Consider the following 23,038-nt stretch of genomic DNA (forward strand, 5'->3'; position numbering starts at 1 on the left):
ATGGGTCCCATTTTTATAGTCTTTGGTATTTCCTTTTACGGTCGCCTCAAATGAAAACATAATGACATTTTAAACCAGTTTTGTGATTATGGCTTGTTGTAAAGCGATTAGCTGGGCTGTCTCCGGCGCTGGCGGCCCCTTTAAGAAAGAGCGAGAGTTAGCGAGAGGAGGCGGTGTTTGAGGTTTCACACCCCGGAGTGGGAAACTTGGGCGGGTCTTGACACCGCTGACTGACAGCGGCCCACAACGCCGCAAGTCGGACGTACACGGTGAAACCAAAAGAACCAATCAGGGAAAGGTGTTTGCGCTACGTCATTTACAAACAACCAATTACAGCGCTCCGAAGGTGGCTCTGGAATCACTGTTGTGCTTCCAACGTGGGACTACACTAACCTACCAGAAAAAAAAAAAAAAAGGAAAAGTAAGCCAGAGGACAAAACTCATGGTGGCGGTGCACGGTCAAAAGGAGCGGGACTCTTCTTTTTCTATTACTCGGACTATTTAGTTTTTGTGCTTACAGTCTGCAAATAATAAACCCCCGATCGGGTCTCTATCGGAGTTTGGGGAGCTTTTCTAAGTTGGACTGGAAGTTGGATTGAAGCAATCGGGACTGAGATTTGAACGCTATGCTTCGCTCGGCTTGCTACCAACGCTGGAGTTATTTTTCTATGGAAAAAGTTTGGGGCTCAACTTTAGTGTGCGGGGGACAGTAAACTACATGCGCATTAAGTTCATTGTTGAAGCGACGTTGACTTTGCAACTTGCGGGCTTGCTATTGCCATGTTTCTAGTGATCCGGGCGCACTGTGCCCTTTAAACGTCTTTTTTTTTTTGGTTGGACGTTTGCAAACATGTCACTCAAGTTGGTGGGCACGCAGAGAATGTAGCGTTAAATGTTGCATCAATGCGTAACAATCATGAAAGTGAGTGGGAATTGACTTTTTTTTAATGACCAAACTGAATCACATTCGATTCAAAGCGCGCCTCGGACATCGAGGAAAAAGTTCAACCTCTGTCCTCAATGACTTTTTCCTGTTTTATCACCTACCTTTTGCCTATCGTGCACAATTCATAGGAAACTTTGAATATGCTCTAAAGTGCATCCAATTTTTACAAGGCTGCACTAATATTCCAGTTTGCGGGTTCTGGAGAACTCAGCCGCGGGGCTCTTAGTAACTGGATACAAAATGGCGGCGTCCTCGGGACGTTTTGGATATCCCTCTCTTTGTGTTTTTTATTTATTTTTATCACTCGAACTGTGGATCAGTCATGGATTGACATCAGAGTTGCAGTGTGCACAGAACTGTACCTGCAATGGAGATTCAGTGGACTGCAGTCATTTGGAGCTGGCAGCTCCGCCTGTTGATGTGCCTGTCAAGACGATTTCATTGTAAGTGAATCAATTATTATATGAAGTCCCTTAATCACTCTGTAAATATTTGATTATAACTTGAATTGCTACTGTCGGTCTGAGACTTGAAAAGTTTCCATTTTTTTTCCTTATCGTGTCTGGCTATTTTTGCATAAAGCTGCAAGACCCGTCAGCTAAGTCTCACTCATTAACCATCAAGAGAAGTTTGCAAAGTCTGCTGTAACCTTTTGTTTTGTCAAGATGAAGGTATTCTGTTAATTGTGCACGAGGCCAAGGCTGTCAGGCCCAATGTCGTACCATATTTAGCACTGCTGGATGAACTGTCCATTGCATCATCTCACGATGGTGTTTTATATGTGCTTAAAGTGAACACACGTCTAATAATTAGGGGTGTAAATCGCGGGTTTTGTCACGATACGATATAATATCGATATAAAGAACTACGATACGATATTTGCCGATATCTTAAAGCCTGCTGCGATTCATTCACGATATATCGCGATATAGTGCTCTACGATCGATTTTTTTTTTTTTAATAAAAAATATAGAACAATATCCTGATTTATAACAATTCATACGCAAAATCAACAAGGTACTGCAAACTCTTTATTTAGGAAATTACAAGAGTATTGTAGTATAAAAATTGCTTACTTTAACACTGAACTTTGATGTCGTGTTTTTTCTTTAAATGTGCGGCGAGATTTGTGCTCCCCGAATATTTGATCACCGCATGGCAGGATTTACGAACTACAAGTGTCTTGGCCGTTGAGTCATCTTTTCTTTGGAATCCGAAGTGCTTCCAAACGAATGACTTGAAGCCTAAAGGGGAGCAAATTTCCTCGTCTTTTTGGACACTAGCCATAGCACCAGCCCAGGAGCCGCGTACTAATTGTCGCCTCCCCTTTCACGAGCGTGCTCTGCTCACAACACAACACGCCCGGAAAAAGGAAGCAAGCCACAATGAACTGGATTTCAAAATAAAGTCGCGTCTAATTCCGAGGTCAAACACGGCGATATAAATCGATGTTTACCTTTAGCATCGATGCCAATAAATCGTAGAGCATTATATCGATTAATCGATGTGTATCGATGTATCGTTACACCCCTACTAATAATGGCTAAGTTTTACAGTTTTTTTTATTGTTGTTGCACTGGGTCATAACTTGACGTGACTTCACTTGGCAACTGGAGTATTACGATGCTCAATGGATCTCAGAGACCACCACTACTTTTGATTGCTGGCGAATTGTGTTCACGCCCACAACGGCGCAAACACAGGTTTTTAACTAACACCAAGCTGAGTGCTTCTTCGAAAATACGAAAAGAACTGCCAGTCAAGTGCAGCACTGCATGTGTTTATTGATCATGTTTGCAAACACCATCATGGTTGCCCTGGCAGAAGGTGTGTAACTTCTGTTGAGCTAGCGTCGTATCATAACAGCTCCATTTGCATCATGTAAAATAACTACTGATCCAGCGTGATCTCTTGAAGTTTTGTTATCTCGGGTGAAACAAGCTTTACAACTTTTAAATGATTGTTTTTTTTCCAACCACGAGGCTACATGCTTCTCTGCTTGAGCTCGCCGGTTTTTGGCAGGCAACTCTAAGAGCAACTCTGTTCCTGTAAGGCGTTGACCGCGCCTCGATTACGCTAACTAACCACAAAATGGTCATTTCAGGATTTCATGAAAGAAGCCATTTTTATTTACCTAAACATAATTCTTGCAAAATTACGACAGTTTATTTGTGACATAGTTAAAAAGAGCTATTCATATCATTACAATAATTAAATCCAATATCTACAAGGAAAGTGCAAGACAAATTACTGTTCGAGTTGGCGTTTCAGTAACGAACACGGAAGAGCAAACAACTCATCTTTTGCCATCCTGATTTTAGGTGGTTCTTTGCAAGAAAGTGGATATATAATATTATATATAAGAATGATGAAACATGATGGTTCACCCTTCGAATCCATCCGAGTCGTCCTTGTCATTTGAAGTCATTCAAAGCAGCTTTCCTTCCTTGCGCTCTCAGTGCCTCATCTTATTTTCAGCCACAGTAATGTGCATAAAAAGCACTTTGCCCACCGGGCACTGGGATTAATGGTATTTTTTTTAAAGTAAAAAAAGAAAAAGCATGTGCATTATTTGTTTTGACTGTTATTCCATGATGGGCTAGCAGATATAGTGTCTGTCTCACTCGCCCGCATTTCTCACAAGCAAATGTGCTTTATTTAGTACACAAACCGCATTCTATTGTACTTTCCAGTGTTCCCTACGACACACAGTACAGCTCAAATTCTGGTGCCAAGCCAGCGGAAGCCAACTACTGAATGATCCTCTTTGTACCTCAGCATTTCCCAAGTGGTTTTCCAAGTTCCCTAATATACTGCTTGTCCCTCGAACCGTACCCCCAAAGCTGACTTATTGGTAAACAGTCGCCCTCAGGAAAGGGATTTGCGTCGGCGGTTTCCCGGTTGACGACTGGCCCATCACACGACCTCCGGGAATCTAAGGGTGCAAGTCGGGAGGACTGTGGTGGCGTTTTTCTTTTTTCCAGCCTCCCTCATGCGATTGTTTTGTCAACATTGCGGTCCGCCGCCGATCCCGCCTTCAGGCTGGATCCACTCGCGCCGCCGTGCGCTACTTGACCGCCACTTTGTCCGAAATGGCTTTAGTCCCATCCCATTACGTGCTTATTAGTTATCTCGCCGCATTTGCTGTCAAGATCAACAGACGGGACAACAGCTAAATGGAGACACGCTCGATGAACGTTTGGGGTGGCCGCGTAGCAACAACAGCGGCTCTCGGTGGGGTTTACAGCACTTGTGGTTTCACAGCAATTTCACACTAGGCCGCATTGTAATCCCGCGGGATTGAGAGTGAGTTTGTTTATTGCCATAGTTTCCCTTGCTGTGTGCCTTGCGTGTTCCCTGGCAGATATTTTCAAGTCACAGTTTGACCATCACGCCGGGTTTTGGCTGATGTTATGTTTGGCCCCGATTTTCATCAGCTGTTCTTCGCTGTGGGTTTTTATCAGAGGTTATTGGCATGAGGTTAGAGGTGTAGAAGAAATACGTAGAACATCTCCTTGGTAGAGCTCGCGTTAAAAGATAATAGCTTGGTCATGCTGTGCCTCTGGCTACTGCTGACCCTTTCGCCCAAATTTCTCTTGTTTGCAAAGCGTTGTCTGTGCGCCAAAGCACATGGCCCCAAGATGTGGCTCGACATCCTGCCCGGGAAAACCGAAGAACTCGCCCTCCCAGTCGGAGTGGCCGCAAAGGCTGGAGGAACTCTTATGCTGCGTTGTGTGTGGGCGAGGAGTATTCTGTGTAACAGGTTCCTGCTCTGTGTTTCAAAACAGGCACCTCATTTCTTAGTGTTCCGTTTTAGCTTCAGGGTCATTATTTTTTGCTTGAAAGTGAAGGATCTCCTCATTATTTTGGTTGTGAATGAAATGTTTCTGTGGATTTATGACTCCAATTAACTGTCACCATCATTTGTTACGCCAATGAAGACGAATGAGCCTGTCTGAGAAGAATCATTCAGGACGACATTAGCTTCACTTGCGTGTTAGGGGATCAGAAGCAAATTGTTTCTTTCTTGAAGGAGCAGCCTCACTATCATCCATAAAACCTTGCAAACGAGCTTCTTCTCCTGCTGTGGCCTTTTGTGGTCTTCTTTGCAGTTCTCGCAATGTTCTCGTCAACAGCAGCAGTTTTTTTTTCTTTACCGTACTCGCTCAACAAGTGTTACAGTAAAGGACATTAGAAATAATTGAATTGGCTGCGGCCAATGTGCAAGTGGTTCAAATTGATTTTCCATCTTTGCTTGGCTTCACAATCGCTCCTTTTCCCACTAATAGACCGCACTGTGATTTTCATGTAGGTTACACAACGACAACTAATGCGGTGACACCCATGTTAAGTTTAACTTAGCACACAACAGCAAGGTCAAAAAGCCACTTCACGTTTCTCGCTAAATTACCAGGAATGACTTTTGATAATTTTCTTTTCCATTACCGATCCGCATTTTAGATCCGACTTTTACTTCATCGCTTCCCTTTAACTGACACGTAAAATGGTATCCAGGAGCTGCTGCTAGTTTCTGTGTACACCCAGACGGCAGTTGCCCGGCTATAAAGCAGACCCCTGATGACAGTGTGTTTGTGTGTGTGTGTTTGCATGCGCGTAAGTGTGTGTGTGTGTGTGTCTCTCGGACACACAGGGTTATTATTTGATGAGTTTTACGATGCTATGAAACTGACCACATTTAAGGGCGTTTGTGTCCCCGTGGGGTTGAAAGAGCCTCGTCACTGACATCACTTAACGCTCTGGATGAGCAAAGTTCATACAGCGTTAATGTACAATAGGAACAGGAAAGAATCATGATGATGTATCGCTGTATGTTCTGACTTACATCATGTCATGTTATGACATCATCTTTACACTCTGGTCCCTCAGCACCCATACATAGTGCAGCAAATTTTGAAGAAAAGCTTTATCATCTCTTTTCGGCTGAACTCCGTGTTTCTTCACTTTCGCTTTGTCAGACCGGCCTTCGCTTCCTTATTTTACTCCGAGAAAGATTTCTCGGTCGGCAAGTTTGACGCTAATGTCTTCGATTAGCCGCATATCCTTCCGGCGATCGGGCCACTTAAAATGACAAATTCTGACCTACACTCTGAGGTGAAGCGGACTATAACTAACCACACGCACAAGTTATGAGTCACAAGTAATAACTTCAAGTTGTCGTTTGGCAGACTTATTGGTTTTGACTCTAAAGGTATTGAGTCAAAATCAATAAAATGTTTTTTTTTAGTGTCCACAGGAGTTTGTGGATGTGATTACAACAATATGTGAAGCATTTGCAAGGCGTTCTCTGTACATCCTTTCACAGCTGGTTGTAAGGAACAACACGCCATCTTGTTTTGTCTCCCGTCAATCAATCCCAAATGACTTGGAGGAATCTGTTCTGTGCACTGCAAAATTCTTTCAGATGCAATTGCTGGGCCACTATCTGGAAAGCATTAACCACGCTTAGTAGTCCCACTTGGATGAGGGAAGGAGGGAGATAAACTCCTGTTATCAACATATTCTCATACAGTAGGTGTTAAAATGCCACCCATCTTATCTGATCGGCAGGAAAATAAATCGGGCTGAATGAAGCGAAGACAAATACACTTGTCGAGCGTATGCCGCAGTTGGCTGGAAAAAAAAAAAGGCCGCATGCAAACAAAGGAATGCTTTTGTTTGTTTGCCGCGACCTCTCGCACCCGTGTAGCACTTTTGCCACATTTTGCCTGCGAGGCTGTGTTTTCCCCAAAGCATTCCTCGAAAGCAGCGGCGGCCCCAATGAAAGTTGCCGGATCGTTTTTTTTTTTTTTCTTTTTACACTCATCTTTGCCTTAAATTGCCTCCTGTTGCAGGGGATGACAATTTAGTGATCTAGACCACAAAGGGAGGTGGCCCATTAAACGATCATAAAGCAGACGCACATGTACAACTAACTCCCTGTCAGGCCTGCGCCCGGAGGGCAGACACATGCTCGGCTATTACTTCGTCACCCTCTCGAACAAGGAGAAAGACACGTGGAGGGAAGTGGTCATTATCTGCAATCAAGCCCGGGAGACATAAAAGGAAAATGCGTCGAAGGGGGGAAAGAAAAAAAAGGATTTGCAGTCGTAAAAAAATAATCGTATTGTCTGACATGAACTGTCTTTTGTCGGGGGCAATGACTCTTAATTTTGATCAGAAATGAGTCCGGTAGCTACGTCTTTGCCGTTTTCCTCGTGAGGCACGAATGGAGGAATGTGGCGCGTCAGGTAAAAGTGTCCGCGAACAAGAACTCATTTCTCAGCAGGCCTGCGAAACATTCCTGGTCGCTCTCTCACGTCTGGACAAACGGATGGAGGGGGGAGGGGATGGGTAGACTGGGATCTGCAGATTCCCTTTGTCGAGTAAACGCCAGCAGCAAACACAAACGCTGCTCTCACTGTCCGATCCTCTGCCAACGGGCGGCGGCGGCGGGCCAGCAAAGTAGGAGGTGTGTGCGAGACATACCATAAGTTGGCCTTGTTTAGGCCTGACATTAATTTGATGAATTTGGCATGGGACACCGTCTGTGAAATGCAGATGTTTGCCCTTCAATGCCCCCGTGATGCTCACCCCCCCCCCCCCCCCTCCTCCTCCTCCTCCTCCCCCTCCCACGTTGTCTGAGGTAACTCAATTGCTGAACAAGTCTCTCATCCTCTGTAAATCGAGTGCCGGCTATTAAATCTAAGTGCAGATTGATTGTCCAGACGAATGGCCTGTTAGTTTTGTTTGTGGAGCGAGCGAGCAGAGAGAGTTCCTCCATTGATAGTATTGATTCCGTCCTGCTTGTAGTCAACCGGATGATTTTACACTTTGTTTTCAGTTTGAATTAGCTTGCCTGCTGCACATTATTCACACTGCAAATTCATTATTACCACCTTTTTCTTTTTTTTCTTTTCTTCCAGAAATCTTGGCCACAGCAAGCTGACTGACATCAGCACCGAAGTGTTTTCCAACCTATCAAATTTACGAGAGTTGTGAGTATTCATCCACACCAAACATTCACTGTGTATATATTTCGGAAACGGTTTCACCGGCACTTCTTAAAATGTCTGCCAGGTCAGCACAAACAAGCTTCAGGTAACCTACTTATCGTAGTTCGGCTAATAAAAATGGGAACGTCTGTATTTGGGACGCCATAGCTTTATTTGTTCCCACACACGCAATCGGGACCGAGCTTCTTTTTGCGGCACGGCTTCGTCAATTTGGTAACGTTTTGCGGTCGACACTCGGTAGCAGCTTCCTCGTCGGTGTTACCTTGAGCTAAGCCCGATTGAGAATAAGTGGTGGTTTTCTATATTAAGCCTCTCCTCCACCACCTGATATTGTAGCCAACACTGGCCTTGTCAATAATTTATACGGCGAGGAGAGGACTTGGCTCGCTTTCACTCAACACAAAACACACAGAAAAGCTTAGCCGCACTCGTGACATCATCAGGCCAACCAATTCTGTCACACTTGTGTCACTTATAATTTGAGTTTTAAAGTAGTCTCCATAACCTGCGCGTTGGTGACTTTTCAGGCGGCTGGACCACAACGAGCTGACCTCCATACCGGATTTAGGATCGGCGGCTTCAACGATTGTCGCACTCTACCTGTGAGTAGACAGCGCTGCTTGTCGCCAGAATGATCTGCCTCTTGGTATTCTTAGGCTACTGGCCTCTTTGAAATGCTCTTGAAATAGTCTCCTGACATCTGTCAAGGATGCAAATGCTTTTACGTGTCACTTTTAGAACAGTGGCACGAGCGCTACAATGTTACAGTATCATCCAAAAAAATCACAAACTAGATTTCCATTTGAGCTCGTTGGGTATCATTCTGAGATTTAAGAGTATAATCTTATTAGGCAGACATTTGTGTTATCTCGTAAACTCAACGTTGTTTTCTCCGAGTCGTGAAACCGGGCCTGCGGGTACTGGCCGCATTGGCATCTCACTGGAGATTTATTGCCTTATTTGGGAGGGAGGGAGGAAGGGAGAGCGTACGTATGTGCCAGTGCTTGTCTGCGTTAAAAGCAGGAACTCTGCAGACAATCTTTCAAATATAAGTTTAGTCTATAGTAAGTCATAATCTGAAAACGGTGGACCAACGTTGCCAACTTGACCTAGATTCAATTTAACTCCTACTAGTCATTGAAATGTTCAGAAAGGGTTATCTCATCCACACGTTTAATTTTCTCCACACCTTGCTGGAGTGCGGGCCGCCCGCCTGAAAACCTGCAGCCGCTGTCATCTTTTGGTTTCAGTGGTGAGCATTGCAAGGGTGGCACCTTAGCCTGGTGTGCTCAGAAGCCATCCCGAAGCCTTTTTGTGGTCAGAGTCTTTCTGCTTTTCCTCACGACAGAAAACCTCTATTCGCTCCAAGCATGGAAGTAACGCCCCTCCAAATAACCAGGGGGGCTTTTTTTGGCCGGACTTGAAGCCTGTTGCCAGGGAAGAGCCCGCGGGGGCTGACAGGAGAAGAGACGAGAGGGAGGGGTCCAGTATTTACAAAGCCACACAGCTGAAGTGAAGGCCCACCGAAGCACTTGCAGCTGCAGCTGTCCGTCACATAGCTTACAGTAAAATGGGTGACGGCAAGCCGGGGGAGGAAGGGATGGTTGACGTCACTGTTTGGCGCGAGAGAAATAGTGCACCAATAAAGGACATTGTCCGAGGGTCATGTTAGAAAACAGAAGTTTAAAAAGAGAAATGAAAGTCGACGGTGGACGGTAAGAACATAAGGATGGCGCAACAAAGCGTAAAAATGGTGTCATAGTCACTGACATCGCCCTCCATGTCAACTTCAAATACCGTTATAATACAGACTTTGTCTCTTTTTGAACGGACCTCCTAATTGCCTTCAAAGATAGCGCTGGTCTTAAATGACCGATGCGTTGCCTGCATCAAAAGAAGTGTCAAGAAGGAACCGGGCTCGTGCTAATCAGATGCTCGACGGGCCACGTTATTGAGATTTGGAATTAAGTACAGTGGATAAATCTCCCGGACTTCAAAAGCCGAGCAGCAGCGATTCATCAAGGTTGTCACCAACAGTATGATAAAGACGGCCGCCAGTGTCGACCGGTCAAGCGTTCATAAACGCCGCCATTGTCCGTCCCAACTTCAAACACGCCGGGCGCTCTGTCTCTCTCGCACAGCTGGATCCTCGAGCGTGGGAGGGAGCGAGTTTGGGTGGGGGCCGGCCGGCCGTGGTGGAACTGGAAGGAGCGAGAGAGGTCAATCTCTTCCACCAGTCTGAGGCTGATCTGTTTTTCCCAGCAGAGGTCACCAGCTGTTGACCCTAGCTCACTTCTTAACTATCCCCTATTTTTCTCCTCCCCCATTCTTTTCCCTTCGCGCTCTGTGCTCAAAGTAGCCACTGTGTGTTACTCTTGTTTTGTTGTTTGTGCGCTCGCACGGTTCGGCCTGAAAGCATTATGGCCCGTGTTTATTCAGGTGGGCACTGCGGCGTGACCCCCTGATGCCCCCCCCCCCCCTCGACTAATAAATGAGCATGTGTGTGTCCATTTGCTAGCTGAAGGCTAGAAAGGAAGGAGGCACCGACCGACCTTGTTTTGACAGTGTTGGAACACCTGCTCTCTTTTGCTTTCTTTGGCTCTTTGGACACAAACGACCCTGGGAACGAAAGCAGTCGTTCGCAAAATATCGCGGAAGCTTGATTGAGTATGAAGATGGGTTCAATTAGTGTCTCCCCTCTGGCTTTCCTGTGCGGAGGTCAAGCGCCAATAAGACCGATTTGAAGCGCTGCTTATGCAACCAAACGTCAGGCATATTTTTGTTTGTTCAGTAAAACATCTCTTTTTGCTCTTCCTCAGACATCATAACAAAATCCGCAGTATTGACGGCGCACGAATCCGAAACTTGGTTTCCTTGGAAACCTTGGACCTGAGCAATAATGACATCACTGAGCTACGAGGGCACTCCTTCCCCGCAGGCCTCCGGATTAGAGATTTGTAAGTATGGTTCAACTACTCATTAAATGCAGTTACACAATGAATTCCGTGTTAAGAGCACTTAATGTTTTTTCAAGCCTTTGATGTCGATAGGAAACTCTCAGTCCTTCCATTTGCACAAGCATAACAACGACATCGTGCGACCTCACCCGAAAGAAGAAATGTGTGTAGTGAGCGTGCAGCTGTGTTTGGGCGTCCTCAGGTACCTCAGCAGCAACAAGATCAGCACATTAGAGCCAGGAGCGCTGGACCGTCTCGGCTCCACTCTCCAGGTCCTGAGATTGAGCCGAAACCGTGTCAGTCAGATTCCCGTCAGGGCATTCCAGCTCCCGAGGCTCACCCATCTGTGAGTGCTTTTGAATTTACATCGGTGTGAAAATGTGGGTCAAACGCAAGCAAGTTGTAGGAACAAACATTTATTGGCTTCTTCCAAGTTCATTCTTCGTCCTAGCTTCGCCAAACTTCCTTTTACTTTGGCTCACCGAAGTCGGACACTGTGTACACAAGAAGTATCGATTGTCTACGCCTGTGACTGGAAGAGTAAAAGCGCTTTTGGAATGGAAGTCTAACCTGTTTTGACTCTTATCAGGTTCTACAGGTGTCTTTTTTGTCGGCCAGCCAATTGCGTGACGTCAAATTAAACACAAACAAATAGGCCAGGTTGTTTATTTCCTCCTTTGAGGGCAATTCTTTTTCCTTCTTAATTGCTGATGTGATGAAACAGTTTGTATGTTTATTTTATTTTTAAATAGTTCATAACCTTTTGTCATGATTTGTGTGCTTGTGTCCAACCCGCAGCGAACTGAACAGGAACCGCATCCGTCAGGTGGAAGGTTTGACTTTCCAGGGTCTTTCCAGCTTGGAGGTGCTGAAGCTCCAAAGAAACAGCATCAGCAAGCTGACTGACGGTGCTTTCTGGGATCTTGCCAAGATGAAAGTCCTGTACGTATCTCTGACAAGACCCGGAAGACATTTATTTATGTTCAATCTTCGAATAACGATAAACGACTTCTTATCTCTGAAACGCACGATTCGATTTTTCATGGTTGTCATGATTGATACCTGATTGATTGTTTGTAATCCAGACACTTGGAGTACAACAGCCTGAGCGAGGTGAACAGTGGCTCCTTGTATGGTCTGACGTCCCTTCAGCAGCTCTTCCTCAGTAACAACTCAATAACCCGCATCAATCCTGACGGTTGGAAGTTCTGCCAGAAACTGAGGGAATTGTGAGTGCCTCCTCAGACTCCAAATCAAATTTGTTGATATATAATTATTCCATTTTTTTACCGTGTAAAATATCTACATCCATTTTATCTTCAGCAATATGATCTTTCTACGTTACAAGGGTTAAACGCCGCAGCGCTTGTACACTCAATATGCTCTAGGAAGGCTAATCCTGTTTATCCCATAATTAGACCTGAGCTCAATAGCTTTGGAACTGTTCCTTTGCTGTCTTTTTCTTCATCCCTTGAGTGTATGCCATCTCGTGCTCGCCGTGTTGTGGTAATTACCGACGGATCGCATTTGCCCCCCTATTGTCAAGTGAAGGACAAGGTATTACCTGAGAGCCTTCCTCCTTCTCTGTTGACATGAGCGTCATTTCACTGCTATAAAATGCTTTACTCAGCTGAGGCGTTACTAACTGCGAGGTGGACCGGCTTTGCGTGTTTGTCCATGTGTAACAGTTAGACAAGATTACCAGTTAGATGTAAGTTTACCGTTCATATCTGAGCGCCATATCCTGTAAACACGTCTATGAATGATAGATTGCCTCCTGGCTGTCCTCTTTGCGTTTTAGTGGTCCTTTGGCTTTTTTTTTTTTCTTTTTATCAGGCGCTCTGCATATGTGAGCAAGAGGAGAGCTGTAGGAAGTCACAGGAGGAAGACTCACATATTCAAACTCTTGTTGATGACTATTAGTAGTTACTTTTAGGTGTTGTCCAATGTTTGAGAGTGATCCACCCATCTTCCTTTCCATTTGAAATTTACCGTAAATAAATGTCTAGTACGCACCCCCCCCCCCCCTCCTTCCAAAATCACTCTTAAAAAACATTTTTTTCTTCCTCACTGCTATGCCCCGCTTGTCCTAATTGCTGTGTGTGTCTCACCCGCATTTTCTCTCTCCAGGAATCTGTCGTATAACAACCTGACGCGTCTGGATGAAGGCAGTCTGGCTGTGCTGGGGGATCTCCACACCCTCCGTCTGGGACACAACGCAATAAGCCACATCGCCGAGGGAGCCTTCAGAGGCCTCCGGGCTGTGCGCATCCTGTAAGTCTACACCCCCCCCACACCTCATCTGCCATTAGCAAGTCAAAATTACTCCTGAGATGTGCCGCAGGGGAGTAGTGAAAGCCGAGATGTTGTCATATTTGAATAGCTCTGTGAATATGCCATGCTGATTTGAGGTCTTTGGTGTTTGATTTCAAGGTTTGATCACATAGGCATTTTTGGGACAAATTGTTCCGTGTTCACTTTTGTCACAGTTTCTTTGGCAACTTTCTGGTCTTTCTTGCTTTGTTCCTTTTGTTTGGTTTTGTTTTGCTCCGAAAAGAGTCACTTTGCTGCCTTTGGAACTCACGCAATAAGTTCCTTTTTTTTTTGTTGCAAGATCTTCAACCTGTTGGGGAAAAAAAAAACATTAGTACGTGAAAGACGAAAGCCTGGTGATTGCACTGTGGGTGGCAGAGCCAGGTAGTGTTGTGCCCTCACAGCCTCTCTCTGCACACTGGCATTCCTCCTTTTTATTTTCATGAACACACACTTTATCTGTTCCCTCATCCTCCCCGTTCATCCCGGCACTCTTGTGTCTTTGAGGCAGCCCTAATTTAATCAACCGAGGGAAGAACAGCCATAGACCGGGCCCGAAAGTTAGCCGGGGGAGCTTTAATTGGTCCTGCTTTGCTGGCTGAGCTGACACGCCACCCGAGCCTGCGGCGGGGTGTGAAAGCTCCAAACAAGCCCGCATGGTCCCCTTATTCGGCCACGGGGGTTGTTGGCCCATCGCACCGCCCCCACCTTGCTCTTGAGCGCCCCGCCCTCCCCACCCGACACCCACCACCACCACTGGCCTTGCTTTAACAAGCCAACAACCATTCACATCCAGCCAGCCAGAAAGAGTTGGAAATTGGCAGGTCCAGTTTGGCAGCCAGTGGGGGATGAAAAGAACAAGGGGGGGGGGGGGGGGGGCAGTATTATGTTATTGTGAAGACGGTGATGGGTGGGTGTGGTTGGCCAGCAACCTCAAAGGTCTTGAGTTTGAAAAATGATTTACTACACTAGTGTTTGTTCCCTTCCTAGACAGCTGGCCTTGACTGTATCGTGAGCGAAAGCAAGTGAAACACATTCAGCAAGTGTTAAGGAACTCCCAAAAAGAAGGTTTTCTTTCAGTAAATCTATTCAACCTTTGCCCGGCCATTGCTAAGCTTGCTCTGTAACCCACGAAGACTTCTGGCCCGAGAGTACAGCAGCAGAGGGGCTTCTAAGGCCAGGTGTGAGCGGGCAACCCATGACGAAGAGCACCGACCGAAGCTGTCCTCCTCGCGACGTTTTTATCCTAACCCTCTTTTCTCTCATTCTCTGCAGGGAGCTGGACCATAATGACATCTCAGGCACAATAGAAGATACCAACGGGGCCTTCTCGGGTTTGGACAGCCTCAGCAAGCTGTGAGTCTCTAATTCTTGTTTTCCCCTTTTTAAATTGGCCTTTCCCATTTTCACCATGAACCCCAAATAGTTTTCAAATTGGCACGTAGTTCAATGTGACAAGTCGTCAAGTCTCCCGGGATGGAGAGTCGGTGCTGGCCTTTGAGTAGTAATTCCTAGTAATCAAGCCACAGGATGAAAAGACGATGTCCAGCCAAGATGGTTCTCAGTGTGTGCGCCGCTAAAGGAGAAAGAGGAAGAGAAAGGGCCTTTTCTTCACACTGGCGGGGGTTCGCTCCCCCCAATAGGCTTAGTTCCATTTCTTCTCCGTGCTTGCGCTCGACCTGCCCCCGCTTTCACACTCTCTGTTGTTGGGAGCTGAGAGAGGGTGAAATTGAAGGCCGCATTCAGTCATCCAAATCAAACGCCTCACACGCCCCGAACCCTGACCCCCTACGTCTTTTGTCAAGTGTGGGCCCGAGCGGCTCGCTGCATCCCGAGCCTGCTTAGCTGAGCCGTGGGAGGGAGAAGATGCAAAAAAAGAAAAAAATAGTTGGCGGCACCTCAAAGTTGTGTACACAAAGGCGTGCTTTCAATAATTCTTAACGCAAATTGCATGAAGATCCAATGGAGGGAAGGACGTGGACTCCAAATAAGAAAGCAGCAGCTGGCTGAGCTTCTCATGTAGTAGCTTAAATATCGTCACAAACTCCGTCGTGTCATTGCTAATATCATTCCACGCAAACACAATTTCGCACACTCACTCTTTCACCTTTTGGCTAATCTCTAGACAGTTCCGATTTCCATGTTTTCGATCCCCCGCCGCTTATCAGATTCAGCCTTGCTAATTGTGCTCCACTCTTCTCCCCATCCCTGCGTACTTGGTCCACATCCATCATGGTCAGAACGCTTTTTGGAAACAAGATCAAGTCCGTGGCAAAGAAAGCCTTCGCTGGACTCGAGACCCTGGAACACCTGTGAGTATTCTACAATGGGTGGGGTTCACATTGTCTGGGAAGGGGGGGGGAATGAATAGCTGGTGAGGAGATGCTGACTTCAGTATGTAGCAAGGGGGGGGTGTCAAATTGGTTTCCCCTTAGAGGGCCATCATGACTCTGAAATCACATAATTGTAATATTTTTGCTTATCATGTTATAGATACTAATTTGGAATTTAGAAGCCATTGAAAAAATGTTCAACTTGGTTCAGTGGATTTGCTTTAGCGGGCCATAGAATGAGTTGGCGGGCCGTATGTGGCACCTGGGCCTTAGGTTTGACACCAGTGATGTAAAGGCAGAAGCCACGGCAAGCGCCCAGCTGCCTCTTCCTCGCTAGCCCGGCACAACTTCAACTATGACCTTTTGGCTTCCTGCCGCCGACCAGGAACAAAGGCTGTAGAACATGTGGTGCATTCTACCAGCCGATTGCAAATTCCCCTAAGCTTTTTCGCAACCAGGCATACACACCTGGATTCGGTTGTATGTATCTGAGGACGTTTGTTGACTTGCTGCCGCACCCCCACAGGAACTTGGGCGACAATGCGATCCGCTCCATCCAGCCCGATGCCTTAAGCAAGATGAAGAACCTCCAAACTCTGTGAGCACTCGCCACATCATCCAACCCACATTTTACCTGTACACGTTACGTCCCAAGTTGATTTTCAGGTGCTTGCTTCTTCTCCGCAGTCTCATCCAGAGCGACAGCTTCTTGTGCGACTGCCAGCTCCGCTGGCTGCCTGAGTGGTTGGTGGCCCGCGGAATACAGAGCGGCGTTAACGCCACGTGTGCCCACCCTGAGGCTCTCAAGGGTACCAGTGTATATCAGGCTCCATCCAGCAGTTTTTTGTGCGGTGAGTAATCTGTTTGTTTGCTATGCAATCGTTTTCATTCAAATTCCGTACTTACTTTGACGTCGGCGTTTCCCGTCCCCTTCTGTCGTCCGTCCTGGACTCTTTAGATGACGTTCCCAAACCCCAGATCAGCGTCCACCCAGAAACCACAGTGGCGGTCCTCGGCAGCAACGTGCGCCTCACCTGCACGGCCGCCAGCAGCAGCTCGTCACCCGTGACCTTCACGTGGCGCAAGGACCAGGAGCTGCTTCGACACGCCGAGACGGAGAACTACGCCCACGTGCGCCCTCGCCCTCAAGACGGGACGGGCGGAGGCAGCGGCGTGAAGGAGTACACCACTATCCTACACCTGCGCCACGTGACCTTTGCGCACGAGGGCCGCTACCAGTGCATCATCGCCAACCACTTTGGCTCCACGTACTCAAGCAAGGCCCGTCTCGTCGTCAACGGTAGGCTTTGTTGGTACGAATGGAATCGCCAGAAAATCGACGACACGGCAGTATTTCTTTTGGGGGATTTTTTTGTACCGCCGTTGACAAAAACAAAACAGGGCTGTGCAGCCAAATCACGGCCATCAGTTATCTGCTAACGTGTGCGTGATTACATCACTTCCGCCAAATAAAACGTCTGTTGACATTGCGCTTATCTGCCTTTCAATTGTTCCACTTGACAGAGGCGCAATTGAGTTCGGTAGCCATGCGGGAGTTTCTCCTCTTTCGGCCGAACAAAAGTCTCCACTCTCTTTTGCCGTTCGTAACAAATTGATTTGACTCCATGACAGAAGCCATTTCTCTACCGCTCTGCCCCTCGGCCTTTGTGACAGAATTATTCTTCGGTTTGTCATCTTGGTGTCATGCCTATGAAAGCTTGCAGAATTGTGATTCCGCCTGCGTCCAATTTAACGCACGTTTTTCGGTCTGCTTGATCCGCAGTGCTGCCATCTTTTGTGAAGACACCCAGGGACAGCACCATCAGAACGGGCCACACGGCTAGGCTGGAGTGCGCCGCCGAGGGCCACCCGGCGCCGCAGATCGCCTGGCAGAAGGACGGCGGCACGGATTTCCCCGCCGCCCGGGAGCGGCGGATGCACGTCATGCCCGACGACGACGTGTTCTTCATCATGGACGTCAAGCCCGAAGACATGGGCGTGTACAGCTGCACGGCCAAAAACACGGCGGGAACTGTGTCTGCCAACGCCACGCTCACCGTGCTAGGTAGCGTTCGCTTCTGCTCGTTTCGGCCCAGCGTTGATGCTTTTCCCACAACTCCAAAGGAACGCGCTTGTAAATAACTCCGCTCTCGTGTGGGAAGCTGTAGAATGGCCGGCTTTATATTTTTCCTTTCCTCAGCAGCTGTGGCCTTGCTGTGCGGGTCGGGGGCCAAAGGCCAGCGTTGAGGGTCAAAGGGGATTGTTGGGGGAGCGAGCGCGACTCACAGAGGGATGTTTGTTAGACATTCCCAAACAACCCCCACCGTTACACCTCCACTCTCTGTGGGAGCGACCGACACACGTTATCGGCCGCTCTGTCTTGTTGGTTCAGACCGAACCGAGCTCACTAAGATCATCTTTGTCTTCTCTTGTCGGGAATGGAAAGAATAAACGCGCCACCGTTTTCATCGGGTCGCCCTTAAACGAGCTCTGGGTGGCGGTACTTGAGACCGGGGCGACTGAGGACTAAGCCACTCAACAAACGGGAAAAACAGAAGCGAGCGGCCGTGCTGATCAACTGAATCTGTGAAGGAGCGGCGGGGGTGGGCGCGGAGGGGGGTCGGGCGGCCTTCGATGGGCCCCCTGTCTGGAAAATCCTCTCGGTGAGAAAAATGGAAGCCCGAGACGAGCCTGGAAAGGAGGAGCGTGTTAGTTGGGGGGAGTGGAGAGAAGATTGATAGGAGAGAGACGGAACACTGAAGTGGGTTAAGTGAGATCTCTTTATCTGTGTATGTCCTGCTGTGAGGGGAAGTTCTCAGTATGCACACACACACACACACACACTGGTCAATGTGCTCCATAGTTGCCGCAGAAACATTTGAATTATTGTTCTCTAGAGGCTTTTGTCCCTGGAGAAATCCTCTTCGTGCTAAGTGAAAAATATTTCCTTACCTTAAGATGTTTCATGATGTTCACAGATGTCAAGGAAAACAGTTCGACTGCAGCCAAGACGTCTATATTTTTTTCGATACTCTGAATTCAGTTTGTGCTGGTTAGTTTGTGCGACGGCTCAGACGATATTCCCTTTGGCCTTGCAGAAACCCCCCACTTGGCGCAGGACCTGGAAGATCGCAACGTGGTCGTAGGCGACACGGTGGCGCTGCAGTGCAAGGCGCTGGGCAGCCCTCCGCCCCGCATCACGTGGCTGCACGACGACCGGCCTCTACGCCCCTCCGACCGCCATCACTTCACCCCCGGCAATCAGCTGCTGGTCATCGGCGCGGCGACCCCGGAGGACGCCGGCCGCTACACCTGCCTCATGTCCAACACGCTGGGCACGGAGCGCGCTCACAGCCAGCTGCTGGTCACTCAGCGCCGCGGGCCCTGCGCCGCCGCGCCCGGCCTAAGCACGGTCACCATAGGCATCATGGTCATCGCCGTGGTGACGAGTATCGTGGTCACCTCCCTGGTGTGGGTGTGCATCATCTACCAGACGAGGAAGAAGAGCGAGGATTGCAGTGTCACCAACACGGGTTAGTCTTCTTCAGCAACACGTGACTTAGTTCAAAAACAATCCTCAGGAATGTGGTTTGACCTGTTAACCAGACGTAAACCCCCGAGGGCAACTGTATTTTCGCTTTTTTGTGGCCGCTCGTCGGAAATTGAACTTTCGGGCTTGCTCTAATTCTTGCGACTCTCCCACCTCCAGATGAGACTATCGTTCCTCCCGACGTGCCGAGCTACCTGTCCTCTCAGGGAACGTTGTCGGAGCGCCAGGATGTTTGCATCCGCGTTGAGGCCGCCAGCGGACCTCAGCCCAACGGACACCTCGTCGACTCGACAGGTAGCTTCTAACCTCCATCTCAGATTGGCTAATAATCCATTTATGGGTTGTTAGCGCTTTTTAGTTTATGTCGCAATCCGACAGCCTGAATTTGCTACATGACAGCTGCGGGCACAATTCATCTGATTGCGTCTTGGTGGCTGCTGTAAAAATAGAAGGCATTAAAAAGGTAGCGTGCAAATCCTATTGTGCGGCCTCAGCTTTGATTGAGTCCAATTATGTGCACATTTCCTCATACCTGATTATTTCGCCTTTATTTATTTTTGGGCTACAATCGGCTTACGCCTTTGAATGTGATGTGTTTAGTTCAGAGCCTGAGCTTTGGCTGCCTTTTTTCCCGTCGTCTAAACAAGGCATTTCATTTGAGAGTAGAAAACACTTTTTGTAGATTGTTGTCAGTGGAAACATTAGCTGGCCTATTTAGTATGCTTACGTCATTTCGCTTCTTTCAGTCCCTTGCTGAAAGGGCAACAAACTCACTCTTTCCGATCAGAAATATTTGCAAGTAGTTAACTTTTTTTGTGATAAAGTCCAATTATATTGACATTTAAACATGCAATTTTAGTCATTATTATTTTGAAAATGACCAATATCAAAATGAATTGGTATATACTGTGCTACACTTTGCTACACTACATCCTCACATATGATTTGATTTTAAATTTCCCGCAGGTTTCGATGGTCCGGTCCTGTGCACGGATTGCATGGAGAGCAGCGAGCTCTACTCCAAAGACCCGGACTACCAAGTGCACGGCTTTGCCCCGGGTGGGCTCGGCGAGTATCACCAGCAAGCCGCCCCTCCGCCCTATTCGCAATGTTCCTCGGCGGATCGCGCGGCGCCCCTCTGCAACGGGATTCGAAAGGACGCTCGAGGATTTCCAAACAAGGTGCTGCAAGTGAATCCGCACGACAGAGAAGGTAAATCAGACATGCCCGCTGGAATTTCAGATTGCATGTGGAGGCAAATACTGCGTCTCGGCTAGTCACTGTTGATTGATTAGCGAAGACCAGCGCTTACAATGTAACAGTGTTGCATGCCCCGAGCCATGAGTGTGCGGGCGCTGCTGCCAAGCTCTTAATTATACGCCTCAACATGTCTTGCTGATTGTTGAATTGCTCCAGCGAGACTCAGACGCGGCCCGCAGGCCACGCTTCCCTTAGCGCCGCTGGACGACACCACGCAAGCAAATCTCATATTTGCGTCTCTTGTTCTTGTCTTCCTCCCCAGCGAGCAGAGCGGAAGGAACACCGGCCGCGTACACGTCGCAGGAAGATACTTTTCACCCTCCGGTGAAACTGGTGAGCCGAGGACATGTTGGCAATGACTGTGAGCCTGAGCTCAGACAGACTCTGCTGTCCAACGGGCACGCCGTAAGAGCCTCGCCCCCCCTGAGGAGAAGCATCGATTAGCGGTGGATTCACTCTAGCTGCATGGACCTGTTTTTTGTTTTCTTTCTTTGCACTGGGAAATGAACTGCTACCTCATATCGAGGCCAAGCGCTCCCGAGCCGCGTGGATCTTGGAGCGCCGAGGGGGGGGGGGGAATCCGGAGTTTGAAGGCGGAGCTTGTGTGGGTGGCGTCCCATCTGAGCGTATGTGCTGTACATAGTTTAAAAACCTTCTGTTGGGAGGTGACCACTAAGAATTTTAGCTCCAAAAAATGTGACTTGCTTTTGAAGCAAACGGTGCAGTGAAAATTGATTTGCCCTCTTCTCGAAATCGTTTCGCCATATTATTTTTTGTTGGATGATCTTAAACATTAAAGCGGGGAAACAATGCAAAGTAAGAATTTCAGCGGAGGCCTCGCCAAAACATTTTCACGGCACCGTAAATGTCGGCAACCGTGTACAGTACGTAAACGTGCAGGGACATTAGACTGTACATAAGAGTTTTCTTATATATCTTTTACAAAAGAGTATTTGGATTTATGTGCATGACAAAGGAGTGATAGTATTTTTATTCAAAAGACAAACAAAACAAAAAAAGCCCTTTTTAAGCTTTTACCAACAGCCAGCTGTGGTGCCTTATTGCATGCTCAAAGTGTCGTAATAGCAAACTGTATGTGAACTTTTACCGAGAGACACTGGTACACGATTGCAAGCGAAACACTTGATTGCACTTGAATGTTTGCTTTTCTCTCGAGCGAGCCCACCGGTCACAGCCAAATGCTTATTACTACTTTCATCATTCGTGGATGTTGTATGAAGGACAAGCTTTTGGTGTCAATGATGTCAGCGGTGGACGGGGTTACCATGCCAACAAAAGCACTTGTTTGCTCCCTTGGTAGAGGCGGCGGCAATGCAGGTTTTTATTTTTTTTTCCTCAAACAAAGAAGCTTTGCGTCTTGACTTGAGGTCATCGGCGGCTCCAATGGCTGAAGTTATAAAGATTGTCATTCAAACTGACGTTCAGCTGTGTAGGCTATTAATAATAATGATTAAAAAAAAAAAAAGGTCGCCGCTGTTGTATTGTTACTGCTGTAAAGTGAATCCGAAAGTGACGGCCCCGTTCTCAGCATCACTGCAGCTTTAAGGCAAATGCAAGTTGCGCCCTTTATCTGAACTGCGACCCTGTCGGGGTCAATGAAAAGGGACAAACAACCTGAGGGAGTTCAACTTTTAATTTATTAAAACACATTGAATGTCTGCGTTTAAAAAAAAAAAAAGCTAGTGACTGCCATGGTATTGAGGTGTCTAATAAAATCCCATTTGGCTTTACAGACTCGCTTTTCTAAACAGAATCAAGGTGTGTTTTGTTTTGAGTCACACGGCCGACAGCCGACTTGGCGTTTAACACAGATCACGTCCTGCTGGTTATGGAGGAGTCATCAATTCAAATGAAGCGTGCACACCAGACATGGAACCAAAGACCTTGATCTTCAAAGCGCGCATGGAGAGACACGCATACGTAGCTGATTTTCCCAACAGGAATGTCTTCTGAAGCTCCAAAGACAGCAGGCATTTTTGCCCTTATGCGGGCTGTTTAAAATATTAGCCACGGAGGGTCAGTCAACGTGCATTCCAGATCGAAGCGGGCCAGACGGCAGCCTCGACCATTTTTGTCCAACAACCTGGTGACAAGCGGCTTGACAAACAATCCCACCTGTGTGGCATCTGTTTTCCCGTATACGCCCCTCAACTGGATTTATCACGTTTTCAACAGACTGGCCAATGGAGAAGATTGCTCAAACAAAACAAGTAAAGGAACAAATCTACCACAGGGTGTCCAGTATTGAAATGCAAGCAGATGTAAAAATGACAAGACATTGTGACCGTTTTGAACGAGCAATATAGAGAACCCCCGGTTGCTCAGTCACTGAATGAGGTATTCAGTGTAAAGCATTTTGGATGGTGGTAAAAACCTTACATGTAACCAATTCATATTACAAATCATTTACACACCACCCGAATGACTAAAGTAGAAAATGCCCACGATTAACAAACTTTTGCAACATGACATTAGTATTTATCGGAAGCACTACATCATCAGTTTCCCAAGATCTGTATTTAACAGGAAAATGTCACTGCACTTCACAAAAAGTACACTGAAATCATGCTCTTGACCAAATTTACCCAATGTGAAATGTTTGTTTTTTGTTTTCATGCCGAAAAATATAAAATCAAAACACCAGA

The 23,038-nt window shown here is 47.2% G+C and overlaps 1 protein-coding gene and 1 long non-coding RNA gene across 3 annotated transcripts; one reads left to right on the forward strand and one right to left on the reverse strand.

Annotated features, from left to right (window-relative positions):
* Nucleotides 1–379: 379 nt before the first annotated feature.
* lrig1 (leucine-rich repeats and immunoglobulin-like domains 1) lies at nucleotides 380–22,123 on the forward strand. The gene is made up of 18 exons (XM_061291653.1): nucleotides 380–1,389; nucleotides 7,870–7,941; nucleotides 8,487–8,561; nucleotides 10,779–10,916; nucleotides 11,119–11,262; nucleotides 11,715–11,858; nucleotides 12,002–12,145; nucleotides 13,047–13,190; nucleotides 14,505–14,585; nucleotides 15,470–15,541; nucleotides 16,089–16,160; nucleotides 16,250–16,413; nucleotides 16,521–16,862; nucleotides 17,346–17,627; nucleotides 18,661–19,095; nucleotides 19,272–19,406; nucleotides 20,079–20,324; nucleotides 20,635–22,123. Exons 1-18 carry the CDS (start codon nucleotides 1,187–1,189, stop codon nucleotides 20,814–20,816), a joined length of 3,075 nt encoding a protein of 1,024 aa, XP_061147637.1. The 5' UTR covers nucleotides 380–1,186; the 3' UTR covers nucleotides 20,817–22,123.
* On the reverse strand, nucleotides 11,119–18,665 carry LOC133162448 (uncharacterized). Of its 2 annotated transcripts, none has more exons than XR_009716223.1 (4): nucleotides 18,515–18,665; nucleotides 16,031–18,253; nucleotides 11,979–13,539; nucleotides 11,119–11,868 (listed from the first exon to the last, which is right to left on the reverse strand). It is a non-coding gene; the product is annotated as an uncharacterized LOC133162448 (long non-coding RNA). The 2 variants fall into 2 exon arrangements; XR_009716222.1 differs by lacking the exon at nucleotides 18,515–18,665 and having other exon boundaries at nucleotides 11,119–11,410; nucleotides 11,677–11,868; nucleotides 16,031–16,255.
* Nucleotides 22,124–23,038: the final 915 nt, after the last annotated feature.

The sequence above is a fragment of the Syngnathus typhle genome, linkage group LG11 (genome assembly GCF_033458585.1).
Source record: "Syngnathus typhle isolate RoL2023-S1 ecotype Sweden linkage group LG11, RoL_Styp_1.0, whole genome shotgun sequence".
NCBI lineage: Eukaryota > Metazoa > Chordata > Actinopteri > Syngnathiformes > Syngnathidae > Syngnathus > Syngnathus typhle.

Bases quoted from the DNA above. Each gene is read 5' to 3' on its own strand.
- lrig1 (XM_061291653.1), top strand. From the start codon at position 1,187: ATGGCGGCGTCCTCGGGACGTTTTGGATATCCCTCTCTTTGTGTTTTT. The intron at 13,191-14,504 runs GTAAGTCTACAC...CATTCTCTGCAG, and splicing joins CTCCGGGCTGTGCGCATCCT to GGAGCTGGACCATAATGACA. The intron at 19,096-19,271 runs GTTAGTCTTCTT...TCCCACCTCCAG, and splicing joins TTGCAGTGTCACCAACACGG to ATGAGACTATCGTTCCTCCC.